The sequence below is a fragment of the Miniopterus schreibersii genome, assembly GCF_964146895.1.
Source record: "Miniopterus schreibersii genome assembly, chromosome: 20".
In the NCBI taxonomy this organism is placed as follows: Eukaryota; Metazoa; Chordata; class Mammalia; order Chiroptera; family Miniopteridae; genus Miniopterus; species Miniopterus schreibersii.
The window spans coordinates 16,824,673-16,844,440 of NC_138122.1; the positions used below are offsets into that span (position 1 = coordinate 16,824,673).

At 42.6% G+C, this 19,768-nt stretch overlaps 1 protein-coding gene across 2 annotated transcripts in view; it reads right to left on the reverse strand.

Annotated features, from left to right (window-relative positions):
- ZNRF3 (zinc and ring finger 3) overlaps positions 1-19,768 on the reverse strand; it is a 134,254-nt gene that overhangs the window by 35,321 nt on the left and 79,165 nt on the right. For both annotated transcript variants that reach the window (XM_081122668.1, XM_081122669.1), the window contains exon 2: positions 18,737-18,862. In XM_081122668.1, the coding sequence (XP_080978794.1) occupies positions 18,737-18,862 (126 nt within the window). The remainder of the gene's footprint in view (positions 1-18,736; positions 18,863-19,768) is intronic.

Below are 19,768 nucleotides of genomic sequence, written 5' to 3' on the forward strand. Positions count from 1 at the left end.
CCGATATTCTGTGATCCCCCCTGGTTGTTAATGTTGCTTATGGCCTCCACAAGCAATCTAAAAATCTACGATAAAATTTGGTTCTTGTCATCTGCACCCCTTTCCAAACCCACTGTCATTACAAGTTTAACAGGTAATGATCCAAGCTGTTCATTAGGTATAAGTGCAAGCTAGCAAATTATCAGATCTTCACCCCCACCAATTTCAGTTCAATACAGCTTTAATTTAGCTATGTGTAAATTGGCAAAGATTTTTTTATAACCACAAAAGTAAAGTTGCTACCACACCCTGCCGTTAAGAACCACACTTCCCAAAGAACAACAGAATAAACAAGGACATATTGGCAAGGTTTTCTTTTGTCGTATCTTTTTAAAAGGATCAATGTAGCATCTAAAAATTCAGTTTTCTTTTTACTCCCAGATCTACCTGTTTCTTAATAACTCTAAGTAGTTTCTATGAGCCCCATTGAAAATTAAACCAAGAATGAGAAGTTGGGACAGGGACAGTTACTAACACTAAAAGGATACTCTTCATAGTCATCATTTTGCGAGGCAGCCAACAGATTGGCCATTTTGCTCTAAAAAGCTGCAGCAGCCTAACCACAAGCATAGAGCTGAAAAAGAAACATCTTGGGATTCCCTGAAACCTAACTTCAGACAGTATGAGCAAGCTGGAGACTTCTGGGAAATAAATGCAGTGGACACATCCATCTGGCATGTGACAACCAAAAATGGGTGGCTCTTGGGCAGCACTGGGCTTCTCAAAATGGTGGGGTAGATTGTTGGTTAGGAATCTGTTAGTCTGTCCTTTTACATATGTGTAAGTGGGACAACCACTATTTGTAGGCTTAACTTCTAATTCAAAGGACAAAAGAATTGAGGGGGCCCAGAAAGAGCAGGTCTGAAGTTCACTTGGGGCCTGGACAGAGCCATGTGTGGTGGCTGCAGCTAAGTCTCTTCTCCCAAGACTCAGTGTCTTCCTCTTAAAACAGAGTATCAACCAGCTCATGAAGTTGTGAAGATTAAAGAAGACTCTACCTGGACAGAGCCCACCGGTCTCAGCAGGGATCAGCTGTTCAGAAGAAGCATCCTTTCTATATTTGACTCAAAAATGTGTAACTTCCCCTCCCAAATTTTGAAGTCATTTGGGTACAAACATCCTGTACTAAGCAGTGAACTTAATGACAAGTTAACAGCCCTTGATAAAATACTCAGAACCACAAAATTCTCATGCTCCCTTTCACATTTACCGAAGTGAAGGACGACAGATGCCTCAGAGAAGACCAACTACCCTGAAAGGCTGAAAAGACACATCACTAGAATTGTCTAAAATTGGTTCTGAAATTTACCGACAGCCCGATACTCTGGGCCCCCAGAACAGTGCTCATTTGTCTTTCTAGGGCAAAAGAAAACTTAAAATGAGCAAGATCATGAGTTCTAAGCCCCTGAGGGTACCTGGGTGAGTTGATGATGTACCCACATCAAAACAGAACAAAACTGGTATGTGCAGGTTCTCCACATATGTGATAATTCTGGATATTTTGAAAACTAAGTGGTGATTAATTTGAAATGAAAAAACAACACACAGCCCGTTTCACTGTCTAGATCTAACAGGCAAAGAATCGTGTGGAAAGCTGAAAAGATAAGAGGGTCCCGCCACCCTTTTCAAACTCAACCTTGGCCTTGGCGTCTCACAGCTGCAATTCTCTCTTACTGTTCTCTGCATTTTGTTCACACTTGGTTCTCCTTTGGGACTTAAGAAACTTTACTTGCAGTCTAAGCATGGATTTGAGTGTCTCATGGGGTGGCGGGGTAGGGGGGTGGGGGGCAGGGAGGCGCATGAGATCCAGCTTGGCCAACAACTTCAAACAACCGGCCAATCCAGGTGACCCAGACTCTCCGGCCCAGACCAAGCTCTTTGTTTTGGGTTAGGCTGGTGGCAGGGTCCCCTGGCTGTGGTGGGCCCACATTGTCAGCTTGTTGCTTCTTTCCCAAAAGAGGATCTTGTTACAAAGAGAAGCTGGAAATTTCTTTGCACACAAGCAGAGACATGGCGGCCCTGCAAAGGCCCCAGGGTAAGGATTAAAGAAAAACAAAATAGAAACCCTTCCATCTCTAATTAGGGTCTTCATTTGCCAAAGTGCCATTCCCCAGCAGGAGGATTTACATTCAGGCCGTTGCTTGGAGTTACTTGGAAAACGTCTCCCAGCAGGTTGGTTCCTCGGTTCAGGCTCCTTTGAGCCAACAGTTTCTGGTTACTTGGAGGAGAGCTGCCTGCATATTGTTTTAACTGGCCTGGCTTCTGCAGCCAGCTTAGCTGTGTGAACAATCTCCCATTCAGAATTCAAAGATAAAAGCACAGTTTGGTTGAAAATCTTTTTTTAAAAAAACTTGGGAATTATAGGTTTTGGAGCTAGCATTATTTCTCTCACACACAAGAGTGTTTTTTCCCCCCTCTGCCTTGGTTCTATGCCAGCAAAGGCTGCATCCTGGAGCCCAGCCAGCCGCCAGCCCCCATTTCCTCACCATTCACACCGTGGGGCTGGTGGCAGCTGGCCATGGAGGCGGACAGGAGCTCCTCATTTGCAAGAGGTTGACCACAGAATAGTGTAGTCAGTTTGCTGGCCCCCTGCGGCCAGCCTAGGGCACCTTCTGTGCAGTTCCTTATCATTCGTTGTATCCATAACAGCACATCTTTCTAACATACCGAGTCCTAAGAGTCTGGCCCAGGATGTAAGAATTCTCTTCCTTTCTGGAATTCTCAGGAAAACAGTAAATTATAAACCAGACTTAGTAGTAAGATATGTTTGTATAACCTTCTATATGTTAGGTGAGGATGAATTAAGGTGCAAACATAAACAAGAGAGAAGAGACATCGAAAGAAAAAAAATAAAGAAACTGAACTTCATCAAAATTAAAAACTTTTGTTTTAGTCAAAGGATACTACCAACAGAGTAAAAGGGACTCACAGAATGGGAGAAAATATCTGTAAATCAGTTAAGTCATTAATATATCAAATTAGGGATTAATATCCAGAATGTATAAAGGACTCCTACAACTCAACAAAAGAGCAAACAACTCAATTAAAAAATGGGCAAAGGACTTGAATAGTCCTTCTCCAACTAGATATACAAACAGCCAGTAAGCACATAAAAGGATGTTCAACATTTCTAGTCATTAAGAAAATGCAAAAATCAAAACCACACTGAGGAACTGCCTCAAAGCCCTTAAGATGGCTATTTTATATATATACAATCACACACATACAAAAAACAGAAAACAAGAAGTACTGATAAGATGTGGGGAAACTAAAGCCCTTTTATACTCTTGGTGGGAGTGTAAAATGGTACAACTGTTGTGGAAAACAGTATGGTGATTTCTCAAAGAATTAAGCATGAATTACCAGGTGATCCAACAATCCCATTTCTGGATATATACCCAGAAGAACTGAAAGTAGGGTTTTGAAGAGACATTTGTATACTTGTGTTCACAGTAACATTATTCACAATAGCCAAAAGGTGGCAACAACTCAAAATGTCCATCAATAGATAAATGCATAAACAAATATAATATACATATACAATGGGATATTATTCAACTATAAAAGGAAGGAATTTCTACTACATGCTACATGGATGAACCTTGAAGACATTAAGCTAAGTGAGAAGTATATAAAAGGACAAATATATGATTTGACTTATATGAGGTACTTAGAGTAGTCAAATTCACAGAGACAGAAAGTAGATGGTGGTTGCCAGGGGTGGGAGAAGGGGGGAATGAGGAGTCGGTATTTGACGAGTACGGAGTCTCAGCCGAAGATGAAAAAGTTCTGGATACAGATGGTGGTGATAATTGCACAAGAATATGAATGCACTTAATGCCATAGAATTGTACTCTAAAAAATGCTAAATTTGGTAACTTTCATGTTATATATACTGAACCACAATTTAGAGAGAGGATTTAGGGTGAAAAGAATTAGCACCACAGAGAAGGGAAATTAGAGCCCTGCTTATGTTTTATGTTGGCAAGTTCTACAAAGTAGCAATTTAGTCCATTCGTGTAAACACTCTCCTTGATTTTATATTTTAAGGTCTCTAATATATTAAGTTTTATTCTTCTTTACTTAAATTGCCATAGAACAGCAACTTCAATGAACTGTCCAAACTGACCATGTATTTCTGAGCCTAAGCACATCCTGTTCCCTCTGCTGGGAACCCCCTCCCCTCCACCGTACGCTCCTCTTTTGCACCTCTTGATGAATTCTCTGGAAATGCCTTCCCTACCAAGGGGATCTCTTCTCCTGCCCGCTGAAATGATGAGCCCCAGTTAAGTCACTCCTCCTGACTGGCCATGGGACATACCATGTGATATTTCTGCCCCTGTTGGCCCCACTCCTGAAATTTCCTTCTCCATCCTTGCCTTACCAAGTACAAGTCCACCCATTTTTTTTCCCACCTTTTTTTTTTTTAAGGCATCATGCTTTATTAGTAGTAATGCCTCTTAAAGGTAATGCTTCTTATGTGCATATGACAATTTTGGTTTCTTTTCACCAATGGTCCAGCAAATCATATTTAGTAAAACTGTGAAACATTATAAGCTTGATGTAATGAATATCATAATACCCAGTACTGTATGAAAGTGTAATCTCATTTATGAATGGCAACTGATAATTATAACTTTGCTAACAAAGATAATAAAAATACTGCCAATGCTTTGAAAAATTACCTTGGCCAACTTGTAGAAAGTTATATACTAAACTATATATGTATTAAATATAAGTTATTACATTATATGTAAAGTAGGATAACTATTTCTTTTATCAGCCTATTATTAATTAGCTCAGTAAACCCTTTATAATAGAATTTAAAAGGCACATTTTGGCCAAAATGTTATTCGTTATGTTAATGAGGTTTACTGTCCACCCAAAATTTCCCCAAGCCCACTCATTCTAGAAAGTTCAGTTTCATCTCCTCTGTGACACCCTCCCAGCAAAGACACTATTCGTCCAGGAAGACTTTCAGGAGAAGGTGATGTCTAAGCAAAAACCCGAAGGAGCCTGTCCCGACTCTCCCCCCATGATGGCTCTGCAGTGCCTTGAAGGGTGATTGGAGCACTGTGGACACTCCAAAGCTGCCTGCTGAACATCAAGGAACCAGGGCAACCACGGCAAAGGAATGTTTGGATAGCTATAGTTCTGAGATATCAAGTAAATTTAACATCCTGTACGTGTCCATACCTTAAATTACAAACCCTAGCCCAATAACTGAATAAACATTCTTGGTTAACAAACAAGATAAATTGGTTACCGAGATTATCACAGCCAGAGAACCTGGACAAATAATAGACATGAACTGGAGATTCAACTGCAAATGGTGAGAGAACTCCAACTTCCCTAATGCTTTTATTACAGCTGCCAACAAAAATAACCATTAGTGTAACTGATGAAAAACCAATAACCTTACGAATTAAATTCAAGTCAAGAGCCATTACCAATATATTTTCCACCTGCACGGATCTGAGGGAGACCCAGGCTTTCCCATGCCCCTCCCCATTAAGTTCTGTCCCAAGAACACAGAGAAAGAAAACGATGCTCATTCATTTAGCCTTGAAGAGCTATGTCGTAGTTAGATAGGCTTGACAGTGGGGAGAAAGAAAAGAAATAAAACCCGAAAGGTTCAAGTGAATCAGCCCCTTTCCTAGTCCCTTCAAGACGTGCCGGACACTCAAATAAGCCAAAGTAAATCAAGCCACTATTAATTTCCGCATGTTAAGTTAGATAAAAATCTCAGGGGAGTGAGCTCAGAACATGGAACGAGCAAAGCCATCACCTCCAGGGTGAGCACAATCAGGGCAGTGGGCAAACTTGTTCTAAGAGGATTCCATACCCGGCTCGGTGCTCTCAAACACGTGGCTATGATGCCCCAGCCAGACCCTAAATAGTTCAGGGTCTTCAACTCCCACTAATAAGGATTCAATTTGGAGCATGTACTTTGCCCACCAAAGTGGAACACAATGGTGAAAACATTTTTGAATATAGAAAAATTGTGCCATCCTCATATGCCCTTCCTCATCGTCTGAGCATACAAAGGAGAGAAGTGCAATTTCAGGTAGTTTTGTACAAGGAAAGAAATATGAGTTTTTATAGAAGCAGCAAATGAGCAAAAGAAAAGAAAGAGATATAATCAAAATATTAACAAAAGGTAGAGATTGGTAGCAAATTTACTGAAGAAACTGTAGTTCAGTGAGCCCAAGGCAGATATTAACATCTTAAGCTCCAAGCCAAGGGGGCAGGCTTGGCATCTAAAATGTAAGCTCTTTAAAGGATATTCACCTTTTAATTCCATCATCATCACGTAGCAGCCCTCCAAGATCCTTAAAGCACTGGTTCTTTCTCTCCAATCAGATGTGAGAGGTTTCATTCATCTGCATTACTCAACAAGCAAAAACAAACTTCAAATCTGGTGGGCGACTGCTCAGGCATCCGTAGCCCTGGAGGAATGAGCAGATACCACCCTCACTACCCCAGATCCTGGGACATCAACAGTGCCACCTGCCTCAGTTCCATTCTCTACTGGCGCAAAAGACAGGTCTAGCTGAGAAAGTCCCACCATGGCTTCCAGGTCCCACTACTTTCCTCAATCCAAGTCTTCTTCCTTCCCCTTTCCCACACCAAATGAGGCTACCTCTTTTCCTATAAGGAGCTTAGGCTTTGTTTGCTCTTTTCATCAGTTTCAGAAAGGCTCCCAAACTGTCTCACCAACCTATAATCTCAACATCCCATCCAAATCTGCAAGGGGGCAGGTGAGACTCATGTGCCATCAAGTGCGTGTCTATGTGTGCCTGCTCTCTGTGCACTTCCACATGCTTTGCTAAAAGGTTATGTCTGTGAGGTTTCAGAGCCTCACTCAGCAAAGGCAAGGTTTTCCTCCTGGCAAGCAAGGGTCAGAGGCCTGGCTCCGAGGAGCAGCTTATTGTGTGGCCGCCTGGGGCAGGCAGCGGCAGTGCTGGGAGGGGAAAGGTTCCCTTTGAAGCACATGGCGCTAAGAGCTTCCCAGTGACCATGGAAACAGGCGCAGTGGGTTCCCAGCCTGAGAACCAGGGAGAGCAGCCATGATTCAAACACAAAACACACACAGGGTCTGAAAACCGGAGACAGGAGGGGTTGGGGTGAGGGGCAGGCAGCCCAGGCTGGCAGGAACTGAGCGGCTCCCTGGTAGGAAAATCCGGCCAATGAAGCTGAGCAGGTTCACGGGGTTTCCTTTTCATTCCCGAGGCTTTCTTCTTGCTCCCGTCATTGCCCCTCGGGTCCTATTCAGCACCTCATCAGATCAGTAGAGCCGGGCCTTTGGCTGGCCTGCTGGCGGCAGGGCCTGGAACCGGACGGGAGGTGATCAAAGGAGCCGCCAGTGCAGCCGCCACCCTCCTCCCCTCCTCCCCGCCCGCCTGCTCTCCCTCCTTGGATGAGGCCCTGCCAAGGTGATCCAGTGGAAGCCACTGGGGGAGGGCGAGGAAGAGAGGCAGCTTTTATGTCTGCCTTTATGTTAGAAGAGACACAAAGCACAGCTTGAACAGAGACATGCCACTAGCAGGTCGGAACTCCCTCCTCCTGGGATGTCTCTGTTCTTAAACCAGGCAACAGAGAAGTGACCTAGTCTGCCCTGCTTGGGCTACACTTGGATGCCCAGATCCTAAGCCCAAAAGACTAACAGCCTTGTCTCAAGCTGCTTCCAGGTCCTCTTTCATAGCTATCCACCTCCCAACCCTCACACCAAAGAAGTTCTCTGAGATACTGTGGCCCATTTCTTCAGGGTTCCAATTTAACGAGAAAAAAGCTATCTGGAACTTTTTCAGCAAGGAAGAGGAAGCAATGTGACTGGAGTCTGCTAGGGAGGAAAGATCTTCCACTACTGATGAGTATCTTTTCTCTCAGTCGGACTGAACCAAAGTCCAACAGTGTGCTGTTGGGCATAGGGTCAGGACCAGTGAGAGAATAGAGCCCACTTCTCAGCCAGGCCTTGCTGCCACTGTGGAGCAGGGCAGGCTTCGACCTTGACCAGCGTCTCTTAAAGAAGGCAATGTTTGGACAGGCCTGTAATTCGAGAAGCCCATTAGGTGCGTTCTCCCTTTCTTACCTTTGTTGGGCTGCCAAAATATTTACTTGACTTCTTAACTCTAAATCTCTGAAACACACCTGCATTGCCTAAAACAGGCAATTTTCTTATTTTCTTGTATTCATAGAAGAGAGCCCAACCTAAGCAAAGATGACAATAGCACAGAGGGATAAAGAGGGTGGGGGCTTGGTAAGAGATGCAGGTTTATATAATACAATCACTTCTTAAGAGATGAGTGTATACTGCATTTGTCTCTTTTGGGGGGGTGTGGGGTGGGGTTGCAGGGCAGTGTGGACAGTTGAAAGCAATTCTACAGGTAATCCTTTTGCAAAACAAACTGATTCTATCTTGACCTTTAGGGAAGAGCCCATTTCCATGCCAAGTAAAAATTCCGTGTGACAGTCAACTTCATTTATGTACTTATTTTAACACAATCATGATATAAAAGCCAATGCACTATAATATCAGCAGACAGAGTAAAGAATATATAATAGGAAAACTGGGGTACTTAAACAAGAAACAGTATTTGCAGGGTTTTAGGTAAATTTCAGATGATATAAATGACCAGAAACAACTGCAATTTTTTTTTTCCCCTTCCCAGTGCTTCTGGCATAATGAAAAAGAACTTGGGAAGACAGTCTCAGGTCTAATAAGTGTGAAGCCACTGTTCAACCATTTCCCCTTGCCACGTGCTCCTATCAGCCTGTTTCTGCGAGGAGCTTTCTGAAGCACACACTTGCCAAGGCTGAGTGGTCCAAAGCCAGACCTTCCAGACAGGCTGTGGTTTGTGGGTAGAACTCAACGAATGGTCCCTGCACTGCCTGCTGGTGCTGTTCTTCGGAGCACAGCATCCTCGTCAATGACCCTCACCCCAAGAGCGACATAGACCCCCACTTTCTGAGAACAAGGGTTTGGCCATCAGTTAAGGGAATAATTTTCAGTTGGGTGCTCATCAGCAAACCTTTGAAAGAAAGATTATTTTGGCTGTTTTCAGATCTTGGCTGTATGTAAATAATGCTATGAACATAGGGGTGCATATATTCTTTCTGATTGGTATTTTGGGATTCTTAGGATATACTCCCAGAAGTGGGATCACTGGATCAAAAGAAAGTTCCATTTTAAATTTTTTGAGGAAACTCCATAGTGTTTTCTACAGCAGCTGCACCAGTCTGCATCCCCACCAACAGTGCACTAGGGTTCTCTTTTCCTCCACATCCTCACCAGCACTTGTTGTTTGTTGATTTGTTGATGGTAGTCATTCCGGCAGGTGTGAGATGATATCTCATTGTGGTTTTAATCTGCATCTCTCTGATGATTAGTGATGTTGAGCATTTTTTTCATATGTCTCTTAGCCTTCTGTATGTCCTCTTTGGAGAAATGTCTATTCAGGTCCTTTGCCCATTTTTTAAAAATATGTTTTTATTGATTTCAGAGAGAGGAAGGGAGAGGGAGAGAGAAACATCAATGATGAGAGAGAGTCACTGATCGCCTTTGCCCATTTTTTAATTGAATTGTTTGTCTTCCTGGTGTTAAGTTGTATAAGTTCTGTTTTTTTAAACGTAGTCAATTTTATTCTCCTTAAACCACAAAATAGAGTCTTTGGTTATAAGTTCGTTATATATTTTGGAAATTAACCCCTTATTGGATGTGTCATTAGCAAATATGTTCTCCCATACAGTGGGTTCCCTGCCCAAGTGACCATTAGTAGATGAGTGGATAAAAAAGCTGTGGTACATTTATACAATGGAATACTACGTGACTATAAAAAAGAAGGAACTCTTATCTTTTGTGACAGCATGGATGGACCTGGAGACTATTATGCTAAGTAAAATAAGCCAGTCAGAGAAAGACAAATACCACATGATCTCACTTATATATGTGGCATCTAATGAACAACATAAACTGACGAATAAAACAGAGGCATGGATACATGGAACAGACTGACAGTTGACAGAAGGAGGGGGAGGGGGGACTGGATAAAAGAAAGTGAAGAGATTAGCCAAAGAATATATATGCATAATCTACAGACATGGACAATAGTGTGGTGATGGCCAGAAGGAAAGGGGGTGGGGGCTGGGTAGAGGTGGGCAAAGGGGGGAGGGATGAGATCATCTGTAATAGTGTTAATAAAAATAAAATTTTAAAAAGTATTTTGGAAACATTTTCCAGGTCTTGAATATACTAAAATGGAATCTTTGAGTTATCTTTTCAAAGGCACCAAAAGCACTGCAAGGGTAGAAGCCTTACTGACAGCTGTCACTCACCTATATCCTTTCTGTAGCATTTCAAAAATGGCACCTCTTGTGACTGTATTTTGATAGACTATCTTGTCTTCCCTGCCTAGACCTGACAGAATACAACCATAAGCCCATCAGAAATTGGGTTCCTAAGGCTGGCAACAAGAGCATCCACAATTCATGGGCTCTTGCTGAGATTCTAGAAAGTTCTTCCAGAATCATCATTAGGAAAAAAAAGAGGAGGGAGATGGGCAGTAGCTCTGCCATTTTTCTATATTTTTAACCCAGTTATTTAGCTACTAAGCTAGAACTGAGGAGTCATGACCACTGGCATGTCTAGTGATCCACCATCATGATAATTACATTGGAAACATGGTCCAGGGAAGCCTGGAAGGGAGTAAATCAAGCTAGCAGTACTTGGGTTAAGGGTATAGATTAAAGGTAGTTTTTTCCTTCTATTTTCAAATTCTCCATAATTAATTGTTTCATGCAACAAATATGTACTGAGTGCCTGCTATACGTGTTAGGCACTGTTCCTGGTACTAGGAACATAAGAATGTGGTAAAGACTATTATATTGCTCACACACTTTTAAAAATTGGGTATACCTTTAAAAATTAGGGTTATAAAAAATGTTAAGATTCTATCAGTTCAAACTTTAAAAAAAGAAAATAACCCATTAAAAAAACAAACACCAATCTACTGTTTACAAATGAAAAAGAAAGCTTTTGAAGCTAAACACTTCAAAAATTCTATTTCTAAAAGTCAAGCCAAGGTAACAAAAGTTCCTTGCATATTCCACATTCTTTTCTCTGAGGTTCATTTAAGAGTTGATACATTTGTGAAAATCTACCAGCAACAGGTTAATGTGTAATACTGAAGGCCAAGTGCCTTTGCACGTTCCAAAAAATAGCCCACACTCTTAAGACTGACCAGAGCTTTATTTTATCCGGCAGTGCTTAGAACAATTGGAATTCAATGAATTGCTTTTATTATTTTTATAACTAGCAAAAATGATGCAGAATTTAAAGTATTTCAGTATCCCAAAGGAATTGTTTAGACTGCCTCAAACTTAAAACAGAGCACAAAAAGCATTAGTCAGAACACATAACTGAATGTTAGATTGGAAAACAAGATCACCAAAGCAGACGGGTACCTTTTATCAAATAAAAGGTAGGGACTTTTCCAAACGGAAACAAACATAAAAGACAGAACAAGGAAAACAAATTGCATTTGTCTGCAGTCTGAGAGTCCTATGACCAAGGATAGCAGACAGGATCTTGCCAATGTACCCATTCCTCCTACTTCTGCACCCAGTGGGAATCTCTGCCCAGGCTGGGGTGTGCCACTCTCATACACAAGTGCAACTCAAGTCCTTTAACAGGTGCTTTAAAAAAACCTGGTGTGTAGGATTTCCGGGAACTTGGCAGATAGTGAACCAATTAGTTACACAGAGTCACTGTTAAGACAGCCCCCCAAATCTGAAATGCCCATGGACGTGATAGCCCACTGTTGCTCATTTGGATTAATTCACGCTGATGGTCAGGCGTGTGCAAGACCCCTCTATCTGAAACAGAGAGAAGATGGGACTTTGGTCCTTGTACCCAGGTATGAGATTCAGTTCACCTGACTCAGTACTGATACTATACATATTACAATGACTTAATATGTTAGGTTCTAACTTCTTTCATACTTTAAAATGGTCTCTCAAGCCTGGCCAGGTGTGGCTCAGCAGTTGAGCATTGACCCAGGATCCAGGAGATAGCAGTTCAATTCCCTGTCACGGCACATGCCCAGGTTGCGGGCTCGATCCCCAGTCGGGGGTGTGCAGAAAGTGGCTGATCAATGACTCTCTCATCATTGACGTTTTAACTCTTTCTTTCCTTCTCCCTCTCCCTTCCTCTCTCTGAAATCAATAAAGATATATTTTAAAAAAAAAATTTTTTTTTAAACGGTCTCTCAAAGGTAGACAAGGTCATTAGCTACTTTTGATGGGCTTTCCTGCTAGCCTGTCACACCATTCCTAGTTTCCTAGGACAGCCTCATTTGTGGCCTTGCTCTATTGAGAGCCTGGTTCAACTGGCAAGGACAATGGCCAGGAGGAATGTTATGAGCCAGGCTTCCCCCAGGCCCAGGAGGTGGCCAGGAGGTGCTCCTTGGGTTGGCAGACATTATTTGTTCCACTCACTCATTCTATCTTAAAAACTCCCTTAAGCCTCTCAGTGGACTTCAAATAATGGTTTTGGTTAGCCTTTTATAGCTGAAAATGTCTCAAATCTAGAAAAAAAAAAATATTGTGCTTAATATGGCCTTTTAACCAAGAGGTTCCTAGAAGATTTAGGTGTAGAAGAAAGGCATCAAATTAAAAGATTGTGACTTTCAAATCAGACACATGACCTTAGAAGAAAAGTGGCGTTCCCTAAGTTTTTCCCTTTTCCATTTATATCATGTCAATCTTTTCCTCCTGATCTGATTTCTCCTAAGTTCCTTTCTTGGTTTCCTTTTTAACCAAATATGGGAAGTATTTACCCAAGTGCTCCTTAAAATAAATCTGAAGAGCGTTCCAAACTTCCTCTGCAACAAGAAAACCACCTCAGCTCACCTTAGAAAAGGGATTCTATCTGTTTAGTAGAAGTATGCTTACAGAGGGGAGGAATTTGCTAAGCTGGGTAATCACACATTCCAAGAACTTAACGTACATTATATTTTAATCATCACGACTATCTTTACAGAGGGGGTGGAGAGAAATGGAAGCAAAGAGAGGCTAATTGGCCCAAAGTTACCCAGCTAATACCAAAGTAGAACTACCATTTGCATCTAGGCCACAGATTCTGAGATCTGAGCTCTTTATACTCCTCACGTGGAAACACGAACGTGCTCTAGCACTGATCATGCACTTCAACAGAACATACCACAAAGGCTGCCACGAACCTGTCATTATACTGAAGGGCAGTGGGGCAGAGAAAGGAATGGAGGAGGAAAGAAGTGGAATTTAAGGTCTTCTTGGGGGATAAAACTTGTAAGTCATGGTAAGACAGGGTTTCTCTACTGAGACACTACTGACACTTGGGGCCAGATAATTCTTTCTTTTTTTTTAAAAAAAATGTATCTTTTATTGATTTCAGAGAGAGGAAAGGAGAGGGAGAGAGAGAGAGAGAAACACCAATGATGAGAGTCATTGATCGGCTGCCTCCTGCACACCCCCTGCTGGGGATCGAGCCCGAAACCCGGGCATGTTCCCTGACCAGGAATCGAACCCCGATCACCTGGATCCTAGGTCGATGCTCAACCGCTGAGCCGGGCTGGGGCCACAAAATTCTTTGCTGTGAGGGGTTCTCCTGTGTTGAGCAGCATCTCTCGCCTCTACTCACTAGATGCCAGTAGCACCTTCACACCATGGCCTCCTGGATATTTTTGTCTAAAGACCAAAACAAAAATGTCTCTCTCCAGACACTGCCAAATGTCCCCAGGGCCTGGGGAGGGCAGGAGATGAGAAACAAAACGCCCCCAGTTGAGAACCACTGCAATTAGAGGACTCAGATCACATGCCCTGGGAAGGTTTGACACAGCTAAGTGTCCCAAGCACGGGGTGCTCCCAGGAATACCATAGCAGTGTCACAGTGCCCTGTGCTCAGGTATGTGGCAAATATCACACTCACTTCACTGACTGAAGGAGGACAATGCCCGTGATGTGGAGCAGCTGCCTCTGAGACCCCTTTCCCACAGCAAGTCAGAATCCAGGATTCAGTTCTACCACCCCACTTGAGACGGGAATCTCATACTCAGGAGTGCTAAGCTGGGCTCAGCATAAGGACCAGGACACTCAGGTATCACAGGAAACGAACATCTGTGACCAAAAACCCAAATGAGAACAGCATAATAAAAGATAAGCTCCCTTCCCCCTCCACACCCACGTGGCTCCTAAATAACTCAGCAGCTTTACCCAGGTTCCCAGAGTTCCTGCCTCAAGTCCTCCCATCCAGATCAGCCCTGGTCAAGAAGGTCAAGGCTGAAGGTTAAATCCCAATGCAAGCCTCAAAGATACTAAGATCCTTTTCACTTAAGTTTTTCAAATTCATCATTTGGTTATTTGTTACTAAATGTGGAAAACAGCAACCTATTGGCTTTATTCAGATTACTAACACTTCAGAACCAACAATCTTTTGGCTTCAATACTGCCAAACACAGTAATTTCATGACAACACATTCACCTTTATGTCCTGTATTGTTCCCTGCTCATTTCCACTAACTTTATAACAGGATTTCTCTCTCTCCCAAGCTCTGTGAAATAAGAATAGTGGGAACACAGTGCTAATTTGGTGCACTCAAATCTCTGGTCAACTTTCACATTCTCAAAATTTAAGAACCCCAAAGCACTTCTGTTTCTGTGAGTTATATCTATTGATATTTTCCATATTAGGGTTTAAAAGTTAGAAATCTTTAAAACAGAATATATAAGCACACTTCCATTAGCTGTCAGGGAAATGAAGTCACCATACAAAATGATGCCACCATACACTTGAGAGAGAATGAGAGAAAAGCAAGTGACATTTTAGTGTTACGAAAATAGCTCTGATCTGGTGGGTCCCCCTGGGAAAGATCTTGAGGCTCCCTAAGGGTCCCCCAACCACACTTTGGGAACCACTGTGCTACATTAACACTTACACCATGATTTTACCCATCATTATGGATTATTCCCAAGCCTTTTTCTTCCTTTAAGCACTCACTATCATCTATCACTGTACTTCATCTCAGGTTCTAGTTAGTATTTGGTGAAGTGCAAACATCTTTGGATTGCAATTAGTGTCGTTTTCCTGTTTTCCATTCTGTCATGAAAAGAGGATACAAATAAAATTCTGGTTTTCCTTCACTCAAATTCTCTATTATGGCAGCTGTTCTTTGAAAGGTGAGAAAGACATTTTCCTAATGGCAGCTGAGGTGCAAAGGAGGCTGTGGTGTCTGTCCGAGCTGCTCCTATAACATGTCTTCCGGGACAAAGGCTTTTCTTCCCACCAGGACTCGGCAGAAGCAGTCATTATTCACGATGGGACTATACTCCATCATTTCCACTGACAAAATGCTTACTTTATAGGAATAAAATGCAGGGCGGGGGGAGTCAGTGTTTAATGGGATCAAAGTTTCACACTGTTGTGTAATCATCACCACCATTCATCTCCAGAACTTTGTCATCTTCCTCAACTGGGCCAGGTGGGCTTTGTTAGAAACTCCAGCACATCCTGTGTGCTCCCTGCCATGACTCTCCAGGAGGCTGACAGGTCATAGAAATAGGCTCCTGCACTTTGGGGATGGTTTAAGAGCCTTACTTTCAATAGTGACCTGCTCAGAAATGTCAATTTTATTCTATTTTAATTCCCTAGAACTTAAATTGTCACAGGAAACAAAGTCTGTCTTTCAATGCTGCAATTCCACTCTCCCCAAACTAGAATAGCAAGGGACGGTTTTACATATGATACAGCAGCTCAAAACATTAAAAGAGCAAGGAACCCAGGAAAGCCTCTTCACATTCAGTGAAAAAGGCTCCAAAAAGCTAAGATTTGCTCCGAGCCTGGGGGGCTCACCCTCATCCTACTTCTGCCTCCCTAGCTGATCCTACTGTCTGTTCCACTCCTAAAGAATCAAAAAGATTATGAGGAGGGGATCATAAATCACTTTTCTCTCCTGAGTTTACAGTGTTCCTTTTTGAGGAGTTCAAAAGCACTCAGTAATAAACGAAGGTGATGAGTTTATGTCTTTTGCTTTTAAAATGAAACTTTATTTGAACTCCTGGAGAGGCATTTACGTTTTTTTAATTTAGAACATTCCTCTTAGTCCAACTTTTCGCCCCATGGCATTTTATGTGGGCGGGTGGGTAATGAGGGTGGGTTATGGGGGAGGGAGAGGGGTTTGTGTCTGGCCCTCCCCTACTCTCCCACAGGCTTTTCCGAATGCCTGGAAGACAGAGTCTTCTCTTCTATGGTTTCTAACAAGTCTCAACATCCATGCAGAGAAGTCCCTCCCCCCACCCCCACACTGACTTGGCTGTTTCTCCTTTTGCACCTCTCTCCACTGCCCACCTCCTAGCCATAGCCACTGAGAGCAAAGAAATGATGGGAAGGTCATGCTATCTGCAGGACATCAGGCTGTCCATGAGGACCACTTTGCTTTTCTTTACCCTAGTCTCTCAGCACTGCCCTTGGGGGATCAGGGGGAAAAATCACAGTTAGCAAAGTTAATAAAATCGAAGCTGAGAACAACTATACTTCAAGAAGATGAAACAGAAAAAGAGAGAGGGAGGGAGAAAAAGAAAGGAAGGCAGAGAGAGATGCCTGACTTTTCGCACCTCCTGCACAACTCATTCTTAAACAAATGCAAAATTGTCTTGCCCAAGCATTTTTGCTAATGATTTTACTCAGGTGTTAAGCCAAATTTCAGAAACTAACCACATGTAAATACCGCCTGGCCACCACACCACCTTTCTAAACAGAAACATGGGGGGGGGGGGGTATTGCTTGTAAGCAGGTAGAACCACACGCTTAGATTTTGGGCCCCTGCATGCAATAAATATTTGGTGAATGAATAAACCCAAGAAGTACTTAATGATTCGATATATATCTGGGTTTTTATTCCCCCTGGGTTCACAGGCCAGCAGGCCAAACCACATAAAACTCTCCAAGTAAGACCACTCACTACAGGGCTGTTTTAGGTAGAGGAAGAAACAATGGGACAAGAAGATGGGGGCGGGGGCGACAACAATATGACGGTGTCCTGGGAGCTCTGTTCCCACCTTACAGACACAACAAACACAAAGGTAAAGTCCCACTGAACTGGGGCAAAGCAAATTAGGACAAGCTGCTGAGCCCTGCATAGCAGCAGCTTAAGTAAAGGAGAAAATATTCTATTAGGAGGGTAAAACCTACAAGGAAAGCACTGTTCCTACAGCCTTTGGATATAGCTGGCATTTCTCCTAGGAAAACACTAAAATATTCTCAAGGGGGCCACTGCTCTCCTAGCATCATTAAGCAGTTCTGGCCAACTATTTAAACGACGAAGCATCAGGGCCTGGGCCACCTAAAACACCTTCATTTGACTTTGTGAACTGTAAACCAAACAGGTAATAACTTCTGTGTTTGTTTGTTTGTTTTTTCCTATAAAGGGGCAAAAGAACTTGACAGGTGCTGGGAAGCTACTCAGAAGACAGGTGGGAAGCAAAAAATCACAGATTAGACGCATGAGGGTCTCCTGGGCCAAAAGTCTTTCAGGAGTCATTGGTTGGGACATCTTCAAGGCTGGAAAAGGCTCCCTCTCAAGTACCCTGCATCAAAACCACCTCTTTTCTTGCCTGGATCGCCAAAAAAATCCTCAAGAGCCCAGGGACTAGTACAGTTTTTCCCCCCAGGTGTCTCCCCACGGTACCTAGAACAGCAGCTTCTGAGAATATAAAAAATATCCAGGCAATAACACTACCCTTAGGAAATACCACCTTTCCTCCAATCAAAATTCTAATAACTTCCTCCAAACCTTTCCCTTTCACAAAACGATCCAGTTTAAAACAGGTTGTTACCTGACATATTTTAAGATCACTGATGAATGGTTTTACAAAATAAATTTATTTCTATCTTACACTGCAGTCAGAGGTAATGCTGATACTCTTGGCTAAAAAAAAAAAGTCTTTTTTAGTACTTCTAAATGGGATAACAGCGGCCGCTGGTAGCAAACATGTTTTGGGAGCGTACTCTGTGCTAGACGCTTGCTCTCGTGTCCCCTCCTAACCATCCTATGAGGTAAGTTCTAATACAGGAGCATAATTGCTGTCTGCCATTCCAAAACCAAAAAAGCTCTAAGACCCAAAAGTTTTTCCATAGCTTACTTGGCAGCAAAACTTAATGGACCTGAACTCATTTTGGAGGCAAAGCTGCCCTGAACTAACATGAGGCTATTTAGATTTCAGTTAGCCCACTAATGTGAATATCCATAAAGTTTGTCCCACAAATATGTGTTTGACACCTTAATACCTTTCTAAACCCTCAAAGTCTCAGAATTCTGAAACATCTGGCCCCAAGGGTATAAGTTAAGGTATTGTGAATCTCTATTATCAACCCATTTCACAGATAAGAAACTGAGAGTCCTTGAGGAGAAGGTAACTTGCCTAAGGCCACAAAGTGGACAAAGGCGGAGATGACTGAGGCTGGCAGTCTCCATCAGAGTCCAAGCTTGTAATACCATGGTGGGCTGCTACAAGACATGTCTTAGTGCTCAACCCACTCAACATCATCTAGAAAGGAGCACTGTGCCGGGATTTTCTCTGTAACCAACTATCTGAGGAATTGAGGAGATGGGAGAGTGGAGAACACCAATCAGAACTGGAGAGATTCAGAGGGCCTGGTACTTACCTTGCCCAGGACAGTGAGGCATGGTTTCGGGTCCAATTCTGGCTGTTCCAGCTTCACCACTCCTACCCAGCCATATTCATACAAGTCCTCTTCATCATTGTTATTACACAGGCCCAGTGGGTGCATCTAAGAAACAAAAGGGAAAGAAAACTTCAATACACAGGCTGCAGTTTGATTGACTCACACTGTGTATTTTTCAGACTCAGTGGTCAAAAATAACCTCAACTTAAAATTATACGGTGGGGGGGGGGGGGGTTGCATCTTTCAACCAATGGGGAATTCTATCTCGGCACAATGAGCTGAGCACTGGGGAGAAAACAACAGAGTCACTATAAATATGTTTTATGAACGCTTTCTCACTGCTTTGTAAACAGTGGTCAGCCAACGTGGACATCACCCCATGGGATGTCAGGAAAAATAGCATAGCACCCATGCGAATGCCAATCTAATTTGCTATGTAACACTATAACATTAAGTAGAAGTTACAAATGAAACTAGTTAGGTTAGTATCCAAGACTATTTGGCTTCTAGACCTTAACAATGGATCGGCTTCAACTTATGCAAGAGGACCTGCAAACACATTCAGGCATTTACGGAGAGACCAATAGAAATAGCAGAATCACCAGTAGAATTACTAGGCTGTTTAAAGACTATCCCAGGTTACTGGGAAACAGATTACATTCTTTGAGGCTTTTTCAGAACTTACAAAGCACAAACATCAAAGATAGGTAGAGGAGCATCATCAAATTTTTGCTAATAAAAGTACAGTCCATGGAAACCTAAGAACAGAACAATCCTAAGGTTTGCACTCAGTTCTATTACTGAGTTGTATCAGGCCCTAGAATCCCTAGTAACAATCCGAGAAGACAAAATTCTCATGGAAAAACATAATTAATCAGCCTAGTACAGTGCTAAAGCTCCTTAAATAACTGGGAGAAATCTGTCTTTAGATTCATGGCATGGCAGAGATACAAGAGGCCTAAAAACCCATTGTGGTAGACAGAATAATGGCCCTATGTCCAAATCACATCC